The 18606-nt window shown below is 34.3% G+C and overlaps 1 protein-coding gene across 2 annotated transcripts in view; it reads right to left on the reverse strand.

The window, feature by feature from the left end:
• Positions 1–467: 467 nt before the first annotated feature.
• Positions 468–18606, reverse strand: part of cep120 (centrosomal protein 120) — a 29109-nt gene continuing 10970 nt past the window's right edge. Inside the window, exons 12-18 of one of the 2 annotated variants that reach the window (XM_028457764.1) lie at positions 17360–17449; positions 15831–15962; positions 14829–14990; positions 14613–14735; positions 13126–13224; positions 5402–5547; positions 468–1857 (exon numbers count right to left, since the gene is read on the reverse strand). In XM_028457764.1, the coding sequence (XP_028313565.1) occupies positions 1641–1857; positions 5402–5547; positions 13126–13224; positions 14613–14735; positions 14829–14990; positions 15831–15962; positions 17360–17449 (969 nt within the window). In that variant the 3' untranslated portion in view covers positions 468–1640. The remainder of the gene's footprint in view (positions 1858–5401; positions 5548–13125; positions 13225–14612; positions 14736–14828; positions 14991–15830; positions 15963–17359; positions 17450–18606) is intronic. The other variant, XM_028457765.1, reaches the window with a different exon arrangement.

The following is an 18606-nucleotide window of genomic DNA, read 5'->3' on the forward strand; positions in this document are numbered from 1 at the left end:
AATCAAAATTATTTATAATGGTACCAGCTTTTATTTACCGTCCATTTTTTTTAATCTTGTGTAAAATTATGTAAATTTTGTCTCTTTTTTTCTGATTTTTTGTGTGTTTTTTTCAATGCAATTGTAACCTTTTCTGGGAGAAATGGTGTAGAATCAACAAACTCACATGTTTAGCCTCGAAATAAACATTTATCATTTATGGACCCGACAGACACCAAATAATAATCAATATCTTCATTTTCAACACTTTTCTCTTCATTAAAGAACAATGAGCTTCATTCTGGAGAACAAACACACATTTATTAAACACAATGTGAATCCCAGTCAAACAAAGAAATCTGATAAAATCATAGTAAATAAATACAGTAGATCTCTGAGGTTACGGCGCCACCTGCTGACAAACAAACAACCATAAACATGTTTTATTTCATGACAAACAGCAGCTTTAAACAGGTATAGAACCAATGATCACAGGTTAATGTGAACGGAACATCCTTAGCTAGCGTAGCGCGCTAGCATCTTTAGCTGTATGTGGAGCCTAGACTGGTTGTGTGTTTGCAGTGTGTAGAAAAAAACAACCTGAGAATAACAAACTTTACTACATGTCAGCTACGCATTACATTCATACGTTTAAAAAATCCCCCAAAAATACAAACATTTTATGTTAAGGTTTTATTTATTAAACTTTTTTTTTTCGAGGAAATTCACTTTGATCTCCTGACATGTTTCGACTGCCAACTGTCAGTCTTCCTCAGAGGCATCTAGTGATCTCTTTAATGTGGCCTTATGAGTTATTTGTGGGCGTGACCAACATACCAAGGGGGCGTGGTCAGTGCAACAAAACACTCAGGTTGGCCACGCCCTGAAAGAACCCATCAAAGGAAAAGACACGTGAAAAGCATGAGTCGATGCTTTGATGCTTTCTTTATGAAATAACTCATAAGGACACATGGAAGTGATTAGCAGATGCCTCTGAGGAAGACTGACAGTTGGCAGTCGAAACATGTCAGGAGATCAAAGTACTTTTCCTTAAAAGTGTCTGAATAAATGAAACCTTAACATCAAATTATTATTTATAAAAATACAGAACAAAGTTGCTGGAATTAAAATAATGAAACTTTGTTTAAACATAAACTAAAGTGTTTCCTGCTGAACAGGACGTCCTCAAAGTAGTAAAACATTAAAACACACCTTCAGCGTAACATGACATCACACTCTGATGACATCACACTCTGATGTCATGTTACATTAAATAAAATGTCTCATCAGAAAAAGCTGTGATTTAAAATCTAATTACCATAATGATAATTTGACTTGATAATATTATTTGTATCAAACATTTGTTTGTGAGAAATGTTTAATAGTTGTTTACAAACATTATCAGGCTTTAGAACTTTAAAGATTTGTATTTGAGCAAAAGAAACTGGGATCAATATTTTACCTAATCAATAACTGATGATGGTTCAACAAAAGGAACACGATTGGTTGGCTTTGTTTTCCACGTATTAGATGAGATTTGATTTTATTTTATTTTAAGACACAAAGAGTGAGAAAGAAAATCTAAATATTAACACATAAAGGAAAAATAAGGATAAATAAATAATAATCTCTGTAGATCCAGTCACATGACTCAGAGCCAATCAGAGGTCTCCGCTGTGTGTGATGTCATGGATCTGTCTGTTCAGCTCTGCTATGATACGGTCCTGGTGGGTGTACACCCCCGTCCTCAGCAGGGTGTCTCTCTCCTCCAGGAGGCGACTCACGTATGCTGAGTCAGCACAAACCTTCTGACTCAGACCAGCTGGGTTAGGGGCGGGGTCTGAGTGGGTGGGGTCTGAACGGTTCTGCTCCTTTAACCTGTTAATACATAAAAATCTCTATTAAACATCATTCAGGGGTGGACATCGACCTGCAGTGGGTACGATCGCTACGTTTTTGTTTTTTAACGAGCGAGTGATGGAACACATGGTAACAAGTGGCAAAAATGGTCCAAAAGTGGCAAAAATGTGGCAAGAAAAGAGTGTAAAGTGACTAAAATGAGCCAAAAACAGACAAAAATGGCAAAGTGTAGAATTCAATGAGCAAAATGTGGCAAAAAATAGTAAAAAGAATCAAAACATAAAGAACAAAGGAAACAAAAGGTATTTATTAAGTTAGATTATTCAGATAAAATAATTAAAAAAGGACAAAAATAGGATAAAAGTGTCAAAAAATAAGAAAAAAAAAGATTTATTGACAAAATGTAAATAAAATGTGAAAAAATGTCACGAGAGGCAAAAATGGAAAAAAAAATAAAAAAATAAAAGTTTATTATTTTAAGGTTTTTTGGTGGAAAAATAATTAATATGAAAACATTAAGAACCACATGTTGAAAATCAATGACTTAACAGCTTCTAAATAATGTATTGATTACGTATTGATAATGTATTGATAATGAAGTGATAATGTATTGATAATGAAGTGATAATGTATTGATAATGAAGTGATAATGTATTGATAATAAAGAGATAATATTGATAATGTATTGATAATGAAGTGATAATGTATTGATAATGAAGTGATAATGTATTGATAATAAAGAGATAATATTGATAATGTATTGATAATGAAGTGATAATGAAGTGATAATGTATTGATAACGTATTGATAACGTATTGATAATGTAGTGATAATGTATTGATAATGTATTGATAATGAAGTGATAATGTATTGATAATGTAGTGATAATGTATTGATAATGAAGTGATAATGAAGTGATAATGTATTGATAACGTATTGATAATAAAGAGATAATATTGATAATGTATTGATAATGTAGTGATAATGTATTGATAATGAAGTGATAATGAAGTGATAATGAAGTGATAATGTATTGATAATGTATTGATAATGTATTGATAACGTATTGATAATGAAGTGATAATGAAGTGATAATGTATTGATAATGTATTGATAATGTATTGATAATGTAGTGATAATGTATTGATAATGTATTGATAACGTATTGATAATGAAGTGATAATGAAGTGATAATGTATTGATAATGAAGTGATAATGTATTGATAACGTATTGATAATAAAGAGATAATATTGATAATGTATTGATAATGTATTGATAATGAAGTGATAATGAAGTGATAATGTATTGATAACATATTGATAATGTAGTGATAATGTATTGATAATGTATTGATAATGAAGTGATAATGTATTGATAATGAAGTGATAATGTATTGATAATGTAGTGATAATGTATTGATAATGAAGTGATAATGAAGTGATAATGTATTGATAACGTATTGATAATGTATTGATAATGAAGTGATAATGTATTGATAATGAAGTGATAATGTATTGATAACGTATTGATAATAAAGAGATAATATTGATAATGTATTGATAATGTATTGATAATGAAGTGATAATGTATTGATAATGTATTGATAATGAAGTGATAATGTATTGATAATGAAGTGATAATGTATTGATAATGTATTGATAACGTATTGATAATGAAGTGATAATGAAGTGATAATGTATTGATAATGTATTGATAATGAAGTGATAATGAAGTGATAATGTATTGATAATGTATTGATAATGAAGTGATAATGTATTGATAATGTAGTGATAATGTATTGATAATGAAGTGATAATGTATTGATAATGTAGTGATAATGTATTGATAATGAAGTGATAATGTATTGATAACGTATTGATAATAAAGAGATAATATTGATAATGTATTGATAATGTATTGATAATGAAGTGATAATGTATTGATAATGTATTGATAATGAAGTGATAATGTATTGATAATGTATTGATAACGTATTGATAATGAAGTGATAATGAAGTGATAATGTATTGATAATGAAGTGATAATGAAGTGATAATGTATTGATAATGTATTGATAATGAAGTGATAATGAAGTGATAATGTATTGATAATGTAGTGATAATGTATTGATAATGTATTGATAATGAAGTGATAATGTATTGATAATGTAGTGATAATGTATTGATAATGTATTGATAATGAAGTGATAATGTATTGATAATGCAGTGATAATGCATTGATAATGTATTGATAATGTATTGATAATGAAGTGATAATGTATTGATAATTGATAATGAAGTGATAATGTATTGATAATGTATTGATAATGTATTGATAATGAAGTGATAATGTATTGATAATGTAGTGATAATGTATTGATAATGTATTGATAATGAAGTGATAATGTATTGATAATGCAGTGATAATGTAGTGATAATGTATTGATAATGAAGTGATAATGCAGTGATAATGTATTGATAATGTAGTGATAATGTATTGATAATGTATTGATAATGAAGTGATAATGTATTGATAATGCAGTGATAATGTATTGATAATGTATTGATAATGAAGTGATAATGTATTGATAATGCAGTGATAATGTATTGATAATGAAGTGATAATGTATTGATAATGCAGTGATAATGTAGTGATAATGTATTGATAATGAAGTGATAATGTATTGATAATGCAGTGATAATGTATTGATAATGAAGTGATAATGTATTGATAATGCAGTGATAATGTAGTGATAATGTATTGATAATGAAGTGATAATGTATTGATAATGCAGTGATAATGTATTGATAACGTATTGATAACGAAGTGATAATGTATTGATAACGAAGTGATAATGAAGTGATAATGTAGTGATAATGTCAATACATTATCAATGTATTGATATAATCAATGTATTGATGGTCTGAATAGAAAATAAAATACCAGTGTTGAATTATCGTCCCAGTCCAGCTATGACATCATCACACACACCATGAGAGAACCAGAGTATAGAAATTAAAATGTCTTCATCCTAAAACCACTTTTTTCTGCTGAATACATACAGTATCTGATCAGGTATGAACTCACGTAGTTTATTGATCCTATTTAAATTCAGTGTTTTTACTTTACGTTATTTGTATATTTGAAGATGACGGAGCACATTAATGAACACCAGTGCAATACTTATTAGTAATATTTATTTATAGATGAGGCAGACATGTTTAAACATTGTAAAGTTTTTAATATTTCTCTAAAATGAGACAATGGTGAGAAGAAGTGTGTATTTAACAGTAAATATCAGAGTGACTGCCCTCTATGGGTTGAACGCTGCTATTACAATACAATGTTTCTATTGGCTGAGATCAAATCAGTCACTGTTGGCTACGCCCCCTCCTATCAAATGGAGGAGCATTGATTGACAGCTCCATGTGGAACTGTGCAGTGCTGTGGGGGCGGGGCTGCTGTTACTGATTGTGTCTTAACTACTCTAGGAGCCACGCCCCCAATGAAAACAATAACACATTTCCTCTATTTATACAGTACCTATAATATAAATATTACCTGTTAAGGTGATTCCTGAGGTTGTCCAGCTCCTTCCTGTCCTTTAGAACCTCCTCCTTCTCCTCATTAGCGACACAACGCAGCCTCATCGCCTCCAGCTCTGATTGTTGTTTCTCCAGGAGAATCATCGTCTTCTCCTGCTCACGCTGCACGCACACACACACACACGTACGCACACCTTTTTACATTCAGCTCCCAATGCATCATGGGACGGTTGAGTGTGACTAGTGTGCCCACCGTGCATACTTAAAAAATGTCCCCATATAGTATACATCCTGGTATTTCTCACATACAGTATTTTTCATACCATCTAATGTAAAGAAAACGCTACATACTCATTTAGACGTCACGACCAAAAACAAATTATAAAAGAAGAAAAAAGTGTCTCTGAGGTCACCAAAAGTTTGTGATATCAAAATGTGGTCACAACCCAAAAAGGTTTGGAACCACCACTGTAGACCTTCATCAATGGAATAAAAAGCCTTTATAATAACAGAATATAACACACTTAAAGTGTTTTTATTATAAAGTACATGTTTCCTAATCCAACTAATCCATTTGTCGTCAGATCCAGATGAATGTGGCTAACAAACGCTAAAAATAGCTTGAGTGTGTTTGACAGAAGGTTCTAATATCAGAGATTAGTTGGACGTTATGAGTGCTTCCCCCCCCCCCCCCCCCCCACACTCACTCTGTGGGTCTGAGCAGCTGAGAGATATACTACATTATGACATTTATATTACGTTCTCATCATCACACTGTTTGTCTTTCAGTGAATACTTGCAATTTTTCTCAGGGACACAAAATGTGTAGAAGATAAATTTATCACCAACTGCACTCGTTGTTATTAATAATAACAGTTTGTTGGCATCTGAACGCACGTTTCAGCAAAACAGTAAAGTTTTATTCTCTGACATTGTCTGGTAACGTCTGAACATTTCTAACACAGCCTCAGTCTTGATTTTTCAACTAACGTACTAACGTACTACATACTACATACTGTCTAATATATACTATAGTACATACTGTCTACTATATACTATAGTACATACTGTCTACAATATACTATAAAATATACTGTCTACTATATACTATAGTACAAACTGTCTACTATACACTATAGAATATACTGTCTACTATACACTATAGAATATACTGTCTACTATATACTATAGTACATACTGTCTACTATATACTATAGTACATACTGTCTACAATATACTATAAAATATACTGTCTACTATAGACTATAGTACATACTGTCTACTATATACTATAGTACAAACTGTCTACTATACACTATAGAATATACTGTCTACTATATACTATAGTACATACTGTCTACTATATACTATAGTACATACTGTCTACTATATACTATAGTACAAACTGTCTACTATACACTATAGAATATACTGTCTACTATACACTATAGAATATACTGTCTACTATATACTATAGTACATACTGTCTACTATAAACTATAGTACATACTGTCTACAATATACTATAAAATATACTGTCTACTATAGACTATAGTACATACTGTCTACTATAGACTATAGTATATACTGTCTACTATATACTATTGTACATACTGTCTACTATATACTATTGTACATACTGTCTACTATATACTATAGTACATACTGTCTACTATACACTATAGTACATACTGTCTACTATACACTATAGAATATACTGTCTACTATACACTATAGAATATACTGTCTACTATACACTATAGTATATACTGTCTACTATACACTATTGTACATACTGTCTACTATAGACTATAGTATATACTGTCTACTATAAACTATAGTATATACTGTCTACTATACACTATAGTACATACTGTCTACTATATACTATAGTACATACTGTCTACTATACACTATAGTACATACTGTCTACTATATACTATAGTACATACTGTCTACTATACACTATAGAATATACTGTCTACTATACACTATTGTACATACTGTCTACTATAGACTATAGTATATACTGTCTACTATAGACTATAGTATATACTGTCTACTATACACTATAGTACATACTGTCTACTATATACTATAGTACATACTGTCTACTATACACTATAGAATATACTGTCTACTATACACTATAGAATATACTGTCTACTATACACTATAGTACATACTGTCTACTATAAACTATAGTATATACTGTCTACTATACACTATAGAATATACTGTCTACTATACACTATAGTACATACTGTCTACTATACACTATAAAATATACTGTCTACTATATACTATAGTACAAACTGTCTACTATACACTATAGAATATACTGTCTACTATACACTATAGTACATACTGTCTACTATACACTATAGTACATACTGTCTACTATAGACTATAGTATATACTGTCTACTATACACTATTGTATATACTGTCTACTATACACTATTGTACATACTGTCTACTATAGACTATAGTATATACTGTCTACTATAGACTATAGTATATACTGTCTACTATACACTATAGTACATACTGTCTACTATATACTATAGAATATACTGTCTACTATATACTATAGTATATACTGTCTACTATATACTATAGTACATACTGTCACCTATACACTATAATATATAATATCTACTATATACTATAGTATGTACTGTCTACTATATACTATAGTACATACTGTCACCTATACACTATAATATATAATATCTACTATATACTATAGTACACACCGTCTACTATACACTATAGTACACACCTTCTACTATACACTATAGTACACACCGTCTACTATACACTACAGTACACACTGTCTACTACATACTATAATACATACTGTCTACTACATACTATAGCATATACTGTCTACTATACACAATAGTACATACTGTCTACTATATACTATAGTATATACTGTCTACTATACACAATAGTACATACTGTCTACTATACACTATTGTATATACTGTCTACTATACACTAGAGTATATACTGTCTACTATACACTATAGTATATACTGTCTACTATACACAATAGTACATACTGTCTACTATACACTATTGTATATACTGTCTACTATACACTATAGTATATACTACCTACTATGATGAAATGATTTAAATATGATTTAAAGTCTTGCGCTAAAACATCCAAAGTTATATATCAAGGATTAGTAGAATTCATTTTTGATGTCAAGTAAAAAAAATGGCGACCCAACATGGGGTCTCGACAACAAGGTTGAAAAACCCAGATCTAGAGTTTGTAGTCAAGTCGGACCAAAGAATAGATGCTGACGATGTAAAGGAGAGAAGCTGTAGTTGTTGTGCTGTGGGAAGCTAACGCTAACATCATGCTAGCCGTGGTGATACAGAGCAGAACCAAACCTGGCCGATTCTAGACGGAGAAAAATAACAAGCGTGTATTTTCACACGGCTGACGCCTCTTCTAGAACGTTTCTCTCACACTCACACAGTGTTGACACAGGCTGTGCTCTCTGTGGACCATTAGCAGTCTGTATTACAGGCTGTTTTAGGGCTAATTACTACAACAACAAACACGCTAAACACTCACTGCCAAGGACAATCTGAGGCCAGGCCTGAAACTATTAGAGGACCAATGGATAGAAGAATGGTATATAGAAAATACAATATCACCTATATATATATATATATATATATATATATATATATATATATATATATGAGATATGTAAACCCATGTAAATCTGCGATGGTAAAACAGGGGACGGGACCCAGATAAGCAAACTGCTTCTCTCGTCTCCTTTTTCGGCATGTACAAAAAAATGTAAAAAAAAAAAGTGAATGTAACCATGTCGGAAATAAACTGAATAAATAAAAAATAAAAAATAAAATATATATGTATATATTAGCTTATTTTGTTTTAAAATACTTGTTTAGGACCATAAAAAAAATCACAGATGGATTATATGCATTATAACACAGACCTTCACCTAAACAAGCTACACTACAAAACTCACTCACACATGCTGTCCCTTTTAAGAGAAAAAGCCTAAAGTGGCCAGACTTCATCTGAATTCAAATTAACTAGATTTATAACACACATCGAGATATGAGTTTTGGTTCATATCACCCAGCCCTAAAACAAAGTTTTTAAGTATTTTGTCTAGCATCGATTATATCGTCACTTATATAGTTATCGCAAATTTATATTGTCATAAAAAATGGCCATATATCCCTGCCCTAGGTACACGTAAAAGTTTTACACACACATGGAACTTTGACACATTTCAGTAAAAAAATGTCATTCTATATTCCTTCAGGGTTAGGGTTAAAAGGCAGAGAAATTATAGTGTAAATATCTTTTAATAGTTGCTTTGACTCAACACTATCAGCTCTATTTAAGCTTTGGTTCCATAAGCCAAGCATTAGCAGTCCTTATAGTCTGTGATGTCGACGTGTAGCATGCTAACACCACCTTTAATCTCTCTGTCTTAATATTTTTGCCTTTGGAAAAATAACTGAAGCTTCTTGTCCCAATATTTTGAGCTCACAGGGATGGAGCTGTTCCTCTGATCTAATCCTTCAACCTCAGAGAGTTATTAGTCCTCCTGTGTAGCAAAGCACATTATTCCTCACACAAGAATTTTTATGAGCCGCCGTGAGCTAAACAGCACGCCATGCGAGGCGCTGAGAGTAGAGAATAAATAGCAGAGAAATCAAACAAGCAGCAGCTGTAAAAAAGCAGTGAGTGCTGAGAGGGAATAGTCGTATAAACACATGAGGAAAAGTAAGAGTGTGACATGTGAGTTGTTACCGCCTAGTTTGGTTATTGCTCAACAAAATCCCCTGAGTGATTAATAGGTGGTCAGCGAGGCCCCTTAGAGCTGCATAAATCACTGTGTGTTTTCTTTGCATTGATATGGTTCATATAGAGGGAGGGGGGGGGGGGGGGGGCAAATAGAGGCTGGGACAGCGCTGGTTAGGGAGAAATAAAGGTTTTAATCATGAGAGAGATTATTAAAAAAGTAAGAACGATAAATGTTGAGAGTTTTAGAGGATGATGAGGTGGAAGAGGAGGAAAATCAGAAGTTCTCAGTCAAATGAGACCATAACACTGTCCATTCATATTTAACTGGGAGAAGAAGTGTATTTAATTCAGTGTTTCTCAAATGGGGGTACGTGTACCCCTAGGGGTACATGATGGCACTACAGGGGGTACTCGAGAGAAAGAGAGAGAGAAAATGGAAAATTAACAAATATAGTGTCAGTGTTGGTCAAAAATGATCAAAACTATTGAAATAAATCTATTCAGGAGCTACTAAATCAGTGTTTTTCAACCTTGGGGTCGAGGCCCCATGTGGTGTCACCTGGAGTTTAAGTGGTGTCACCTGAAATTTCAGAAAAATTCAAATAGTTTTTTTTAATTCAAACACAATCCTAAACAACTGTATTTCTATACTTTCACTTTGTGAATCTATTTGAACTAAAATACAGTAAAAATATCTGAGCTCAGAAATAATCAAAAACTAATTCTAGAAAAAAAATGTCTTTGGGGCCGACAGAAATGATTGAAATCAAAATAGGGCCTCAATCCAAAATAGGTTGTGAACCACTGCACTAAATACTGTTTATTTCACACTTTAACATGTGTGTTGTCACTCATTCATTCCATTATTATGATCTGTAGACGTCTTTTCACAGAATTCTGAGTAAAATGTTGTAGTCACACATAAGGGGGGACTTGGATTCATAAATAAGAAAAATGGGGACTAGAACCTAAACAGTTTGAGAACACACCTTACAGGACACCAGTACAGTGTAGATGTTAGAACATCCTCAGGTCTCATAGTGACGTATCATCATTGGTCATGACTCAGCAAAATCTAACAGTCTCACTTGTCAAAACAAGCGCCGTAAAATAAAACGACCTCCTGCTTCAAAATAAAAGTCATCAGACTCACTGGCCTCAGGCCTTAAAACACAACATAAATGAAATATTGATAAAACTTAAGCTTTAAAAATAAATAAATAAAATAACAGCTGTAAACTTTACTCTCGCATCCGAAGCAGCACACATTGATGACGTCATGTGAATTTCTGCTTTTGGTTTTTAGATGGTTCAAATTAGTGACAAATATTATACATTTATATAATTATATTATTAGATATTGTTTGTGTTTACAAGGTTTTACATCTACTATTCATTGTATGTTTCTTAAATTGTGATTATAAAGTCATGTGGTTGAATAAAGGTAATAAGTTCTTTATTTTACAAAAACAAAAGCCTCAACCTGAGTGTGCTGATAAATAATTATTTGTTTAACTACTGTAAGCAAAACTTGTAGCTGCAATCCAGTGCTCCTTAAAGTGTGGGGCGCAGCCCCCTGGTGGTGAATGGAGGTATGACTGGTGGGCGTGACAAACAGGAGGACATTTTCACTTCATGCTAATCTTCTTAAATAAATAAAAATCATTAACACTAAACACACAAATAAAGTAATAATGATAACCTAAAAATGTAGCAGAAATTAAAACAGCATTACATTATTACACTGCACTAGATATGGACCAGGAACTAAAGTGTAAAAATAATGATTTATTATAACAATATATCTAATAAGAAAATATGAAAGCTACCTTTGTCCTGGATTTATGGCGTCAGACAGATTGTATGTAAAAATGTTTGGTTATTTCCTGTATTTTTGATAACTCCACTTTTACATATATATATATATATTTATTTTTGCAGGTAATTAGTTTGATTTAGTTTGTGATTGTTGATTTATTCATTATGGGCGACCGTGGCTCAGGTGGTAGTGGGTCGTCTTCTGATCGAGAGGTTGGGGGTTCGATCCCAGTACCTGACTTTGTGTCGAAGTGTCCTTGGGCAAGACACTGAACCCTAAGTTGCTCTCAGTGGTCGACTAGCGCCTTGCATGTCAGTCCTGTCCCACTGGTGTGTGAATGTGAGAGTGATTGGGTGAATGAGCTGATATGTAAAGCTTTGAGACTGTTTCAGTGTGGTGATAAAGCTCTATATAAATCAAGTCCATTTACCATTTACCATTATTATTATCACTCAATAATTGCCAGGATTATTAGGGAGGACACTTGGGAGGGGGAGCAGTGGGTGGAGGTGGGGCTTTAAAGATGACCTTTGTTCAAAGTAGGAAATACACAAAGGTTTGAGACCCCCTGCTGTAATGTATAATAACCCCCCTCCCCCTCCCACAGTCACTGTTCTGTACCTGTGAGGACATTAATGCACCATTTAAAAACTAACTGTGACTTCCACATGTTTTTAAAACTGTGGAGCCATCTGTTGGACGACCTGCAGAACGTCCCACATGAACTTGCTGAAAAAGCTTTTCTGGAAAAACATTAGAAGATATTTATGCAACAGCTTTTGTTGAAAATGATCTGATTAAAAAATTATTTAGTTTTCAGACCATTTATGTAGAATTCTTATTCGGTTTAATTAAAAAAAAAACAAAAACAGCACAACAGATGAACGAGGAAAAACTAGGGACATCTCTTAACATCTTCTCCTCATTTACAAAACAAAAAAATAAACATGTATAAATGTTTTGGCTTTGGATGAAGTTAAATGCTAACTGACCTTGTATAATCTGCTGGATGTTTAAATAATTAACTGCGGCTCATTACTATAGCTGTTCTTTAATCTTTTCAGTCTTAAGGTAGTAAAGAAATGATAAATAACATAAACCAGTACCTGTTTGAAATGGGCCAGCTCCTTTAAGGCCCGCCCCCACTGCTGTTTGTAGTGAAGCTTTGACTTCATGGTCGACTCCAGCTTCCTCTCCAGCTCCACCTGAGAAATCAACCAAAAACATCACAATCACCTCATATGCCACCTTTTTCATCACATCTTTACGTCTACAACAGATTCTCATTGTGTTAAGTTCTTAAATTATGTAATAAAAACTAACCACATACATCACACATGAAATACTCAAAGCCCAGGGGCCAAATCTGGCCCTTTAGAGCATCCAATTTGGCCCACAGGAGACAGTAGAAAATAAAAATTATTGTTATTCCCAAATAATCCAGTTGTAAATAATCAAGTTCACATTTTTAGTTAAACTCATCCATATTTTTAGGAGCTCACTGTTTTCCCATGATTATATCACTAGAATTGCAGTCATTTTAAATTCTAAATTGTGGAAAAGACTAACTTTTTCCATAAATCTTGACATTTCTCACAAACAATTCCAGAAAATTCCTCTAAATAACACAAAAATTGGTTACGAAATCAAGTTGTAAAGTGAAAATCCTACAGGGACTGATATTGATGTTAAAAAAGCTCTTTTTCCACAACCTAAAACCTGTGGACCACTTCAGATCAAACTGGTCCATCTTTGGCCCCTGAACCAAAATGGGTTTGACAAACATCTATTGAAGTGCCCAGTATGTTTGATGAAAATAAAGCTAAAATGCATTGAGTGAGGTAGTTTAACAAGGTCTGATGACTGAGTTTACATGCTCTGCAGATGTTAGCAAAATTTAATGTTTTTTTAGTTAAAAAACATGATTTAAAAAATTATTTTGGATATTCTTTGGATTGTGTACACGACTGTGACATCACGAGACAGAGCAGTTCTCACGATATTTATATAATCGCGCAAGAACGCAGTTAAATGTATGTGTTATAAACTCAACAATAAACAGATAAACAGGTCAGTGTTCCTAACGAAGGAGAACAAGAAGGTTGGACTCTGGATTTGTCATAGACACATTTTTTATCAACAGCCAACAGAGAAGAGATAAAACTGTAAAACCAGTAAAACATGAACTAAATCAAAGTTGCTGCAGTTTACAGTGAGTTATGACATTTTGGTGATGTATTTACTTGAAATATAATCTGAAGTGTTTTATTTTGAAAAGTAACCCGATATTTTATTGCAGAATACATGCTTAATTTCCTGTTTAGCTTCATTTGCTCTGTGCTGATTGATGCGTTGTGCTCCGGTGTCCACCAGAAATAGAAGCCCTGCGTATATCTGGTGGAGGGCACCGGACTACCACATCTGTGAAGGTGGACATGGTGGAAATTAATACACAGACTAAAGTGGAAACCTATCAGCTCTGGTGACGCGGCGGTGACGTAACGCAGCGGAGCCGCACCCAGTGGAAACTGGGGGTTACATCCCTACACTGGGGATGCCACTATGAGTGCTTATGAAACATCTGCTACGTTACCTTCTCTAACGTGAGCAGGTTGATCTCTGTCTGCAGTCTGAACTCTGGTCTGATGTTCTGCTGTTCTCTGTACAGTAAAAACTCTTTCTCCAACTGTTTGTAGCGAGAAACGCCGTCAGTGATCTGCACAACACAAACAGAAAAAAGAGAGTTAACAACCAGCAACTATTTGACTCCCCATCACAGGGTTAGGGATGCTGTGCGGGAGACGTCCACCTGCTGCAGCAGACGAGCACGCTCCTCCTCCATCATGTGGACCTTGTCCTTCTCCAGGGCCACCCTGTGGTCACACTCCTGCTGTTTCCTCCTGCTGCTCTCCTGCAGCTCCCTCTGGGCCAGAACATGTTCAGCACGCAGCTCTCTCTGAAGCCTTTTGGTCTACACACACAAACACACACACATAAATACACATCAAACTTCCTCTACAGCAGTGCTTATCAAAGTGTGGTTATCTTTATCTTTATAAGGAGTTGCTTCTTCTCCGTGGTTCCATTACTCCAAGCCTGGATGTCATAAGTTCTCTTCAATATGTTCTCTGTAAACCCTTGTGCAGTGTTTTTCAACCTTGGGGTTGCCATGGAATTTAAATGGGTTTGGCCTGAAATGTCTAGTAATTAATGATTTTTAAAAAACTCATTTATTTTTCTTTTACATTTTTAAATATTCTTTTTAAATTACAACACAACACCAAACTTGCTTCAGTTGATGTCCATACATTAGTTCAATTATATCTGCTTTTGGAGCCTTCGATAATGAGAACTGGCTTTATATTTGATGTAAATCTCAAGGTTTTTTGGGGGGAGGACTACAAATTTCTGTATTTAAAACATGGTTTATTGTCACTCAGTATCATATATTTCCAAAATGAAACATTATCTGTAACCACTAAGAGTGCTACTTCAATCTGAACAAAAATTAGACATGTAGGTCATGTAGAAGCTTAGAAAAACGTTATTGTTATGGGTCTGTGATTTTTGAATAAAAGTGGCCGGGGCTGAAGAGGTTAAACAACTATTCTATTTCGCTTTCTCAAATATAAATCCTAGCTATATATATATATATGTTTTTGTAACACAGTACAACAAACGTGATCAAACACCTAAACCTAAAAAATGTTTGGGGTTGCCAGAAATTTGTGACATAAAATTGGGGTCATGATCCAAAAAAAAAAAAAACTATAAACCACTGCCCTAGTGGCTGGTTGATGTTGGTTCACACAATGTGTAGATGATCAGTGGTGGTAAACATTGGTACGACCTCCAGTTCAGCCTCCACCAGATGTTTCTCTCGTCTCTCCAGATCTGCCAGTGTGTTCTGAAGCTGCTCTTCTAGGCGGTTATATTCCACCTCCTACGCACACACACGCACACGCACACACACAGAGCAAAGACTTGATCCATATGAAAATGTGATGTAATGTGGAAAACATTGTCCTTACTATTTATTAACAGAATACAAAAAGTCAAAAATCTTGATCTTTTTCTGCGCATTGATTGATTGAGACTTTTCATGTTTTAAGAGGACGTGTCACAGTTAGCACAGGAATAACTCGCTTTTGGTGGCCAGGGCTATGTAGTAAATGTCATCCTAACATCCTACTCATACATTAGTATGACATCATCAACACAGTTTCAGACTTACTAGAAATTGTCTTGTCTGTACATTTACAGTTATGAAAGGGGACCAAGTCTTCCCGCGCGACTCGCCCCCCAGGTTCTGCGGAGCCCATGGAAGTACGTTACGAAGGATGACGGGCTTAAGGCGCGCGTCAGGACACAGGCCAACGAGTTATTTGCTGTGAACAGGTGGATATGAAGTTTTGGAAGATGTGATTTAAAATGTGAAAGTTACAGGCCAAAATACATTTGCACCCATTAGGTGCTATAATTATTTGGTATGAATGGTCTGTGTGCTCTTCTATATCTACACAGTAAATTTCACAGCCCTCAACATAATATTTGAGCTGAAATAAATGTTTGTTGTTCATGTTGTAATGAGCCACTCCCACTTTGACCAATCATAATTAACTTTGAGATACGGCCTCAGGAGTGACCCAAGGTCATACCCACCAAGTTTGGTAAAAAATCAGTTGTGCCATTTAAGAGATGTAAAATTTCCCATATTTTCAGCGCCCCCTATTGACCTTGGTTATGGCGACACCTGCTGGTGGACATCTGAGGTAAGCTGAGGGGTCTGGACCCACCCTCCAAATTGCACCACCCTCCCTTGCACGCTTTAGCCTGCAGCACCAATTTACCAACAGAAAAATAAAAGGTAAATATCATAAAAATCAGAACAAAAACAATAGGGTTCCTAGCACCGCTGGTGCTGGGTATGTGTCCCCAGGCCCCACAGGCTTAGGCCCCTAATAGATTTAATTTAAAAATGCTTTTCCAAAGACTCAGACACTTTACAGCTTAAAAACAACAACAACAAGTACAGTGATTAAAGAAAATGTAAATAAAAAAGACATGAGTGGGTGGGTGGTTAAATGTTAAAAACTTAATGAAACAGGTGAGTTTTGAGAAGTTATTTGAACGATGGGAGGTCGGTGCAGTTGCGGATGTGACTTGGGTGGGAGTTCCACAGGGTGGGGTCAGCGACAGAGAAAGCTCTGTCCTGCCCAGGTTTTGTGCTTAGTCATGGGGACAGTGAGGAGACTTTCATCTGAGGAACATCGGCTGTTTACATGTGAATCTATGATCATTCCTAAAGTCTGTGTGTGTAAATGAGTACATACTTCTCACCTTCTTGTTCACCACAGCTTCTCTCTCCTGGTCCCTCCTCCTCCACTCCTCAGCCAACGCCTCCATGTGGCGACGCTCCTTCTTCCTCAGCTGAAACAAATCAACACATTTTATTCACAACAATGAGGCACAGCATTTTTCAATTACAATTACGTCTTCAATTATCTATGTTCATATACAACTCAATTATGATTACGGTGACCGGCAAAAAAAAAAACGTAACCTTCCTCTTGTGTTAGGGTTAGTTTTCTGTTAGCATCTCTAATGCTAACGTGTCAGTTTGACCCATGTATACAGTATAATCAGCTAAAAAATACACTAATAAATATTATCTATCATCTAATTAGTTTCTCATCTATTGGTTACCTTGTTAGGCTTCCTAATCAATGAATATATTGGTTTTAATATTTATGGGGTGGGCGTCTGAGCCTTTTTTCTGTCAGTATACTCCTAGATTTATATAGATATATATTAGGGATGTCACTTTAACGTGTTAATAGTAGGGATGTAACGATTCATTTAACTCCCGATACGATTTGATTCACGATACTAGGTTCACGATACGATTCTCTCACGATTTTTTCATTTACAAAATGGGACTGTAGACAATTTTTTTTGGGAAAAAAACTAGAAAATACTGTATTATTTTCCTTTTATTTTTCATTGTCAAAAGAATTCCTTGATAAACTATTCAAAACAATGCAATTTAACTAAAAATAAATCTTGAATTAAATAAATAACGGAATAATACAAATGAAAATGAAGCCTATTACAATGCAAAACTGCATAATAGTTCTTTTTCTTTTAAAAGTGCAACTGAAAATGTATTTTGTGCCTTAACAATTGGACTTTAAAAAAAAAAAAAAACATCATTGCACTGATTTACGTCATATTTGTTTGGACCAGCAGAGGGCGCTAGTAACCCAGTGGTCGGTTGGCATGCAGATATCTTGCAGTGAAGAAGAGATGCTATGCTAGCAGACAGAGCTAATAGAAAAACGTGACTTTTACAGATATTCAAGTAATATTACAGATATTCTTTTGGTGCTAAAGGGGTAATGAATCATTTACTAACATATTTAAGAGTAGAAGGCAGCCAGAAAGAAAGTATTAGCAGACTCCGCCCGCCACCAACACTTCCGGATAGCGCCCACTGCTGGTTAAAAAGGATACCGCGATTCAATTGTCAGAAAATCGATATCAACCGTGATACCTATGAATCGATTTTTAACTGCCTTACGATTAAT

The sequence above is a fragment of the Gouania willdenowi genome, chromosome 9 (assembly GCF_900634775.1).
Source record: "Gouania willdenowi chromosome 9, fGouWil2.1, whole genome shotgun sequence".
In the NCBI taxonomy this organism is placed as follows: Eukaryota; Metazoa; Chordata; class Actinopteri; order Blenniiformes; family Gobiesocidae; genus Gouania; species Gouania willdenowi.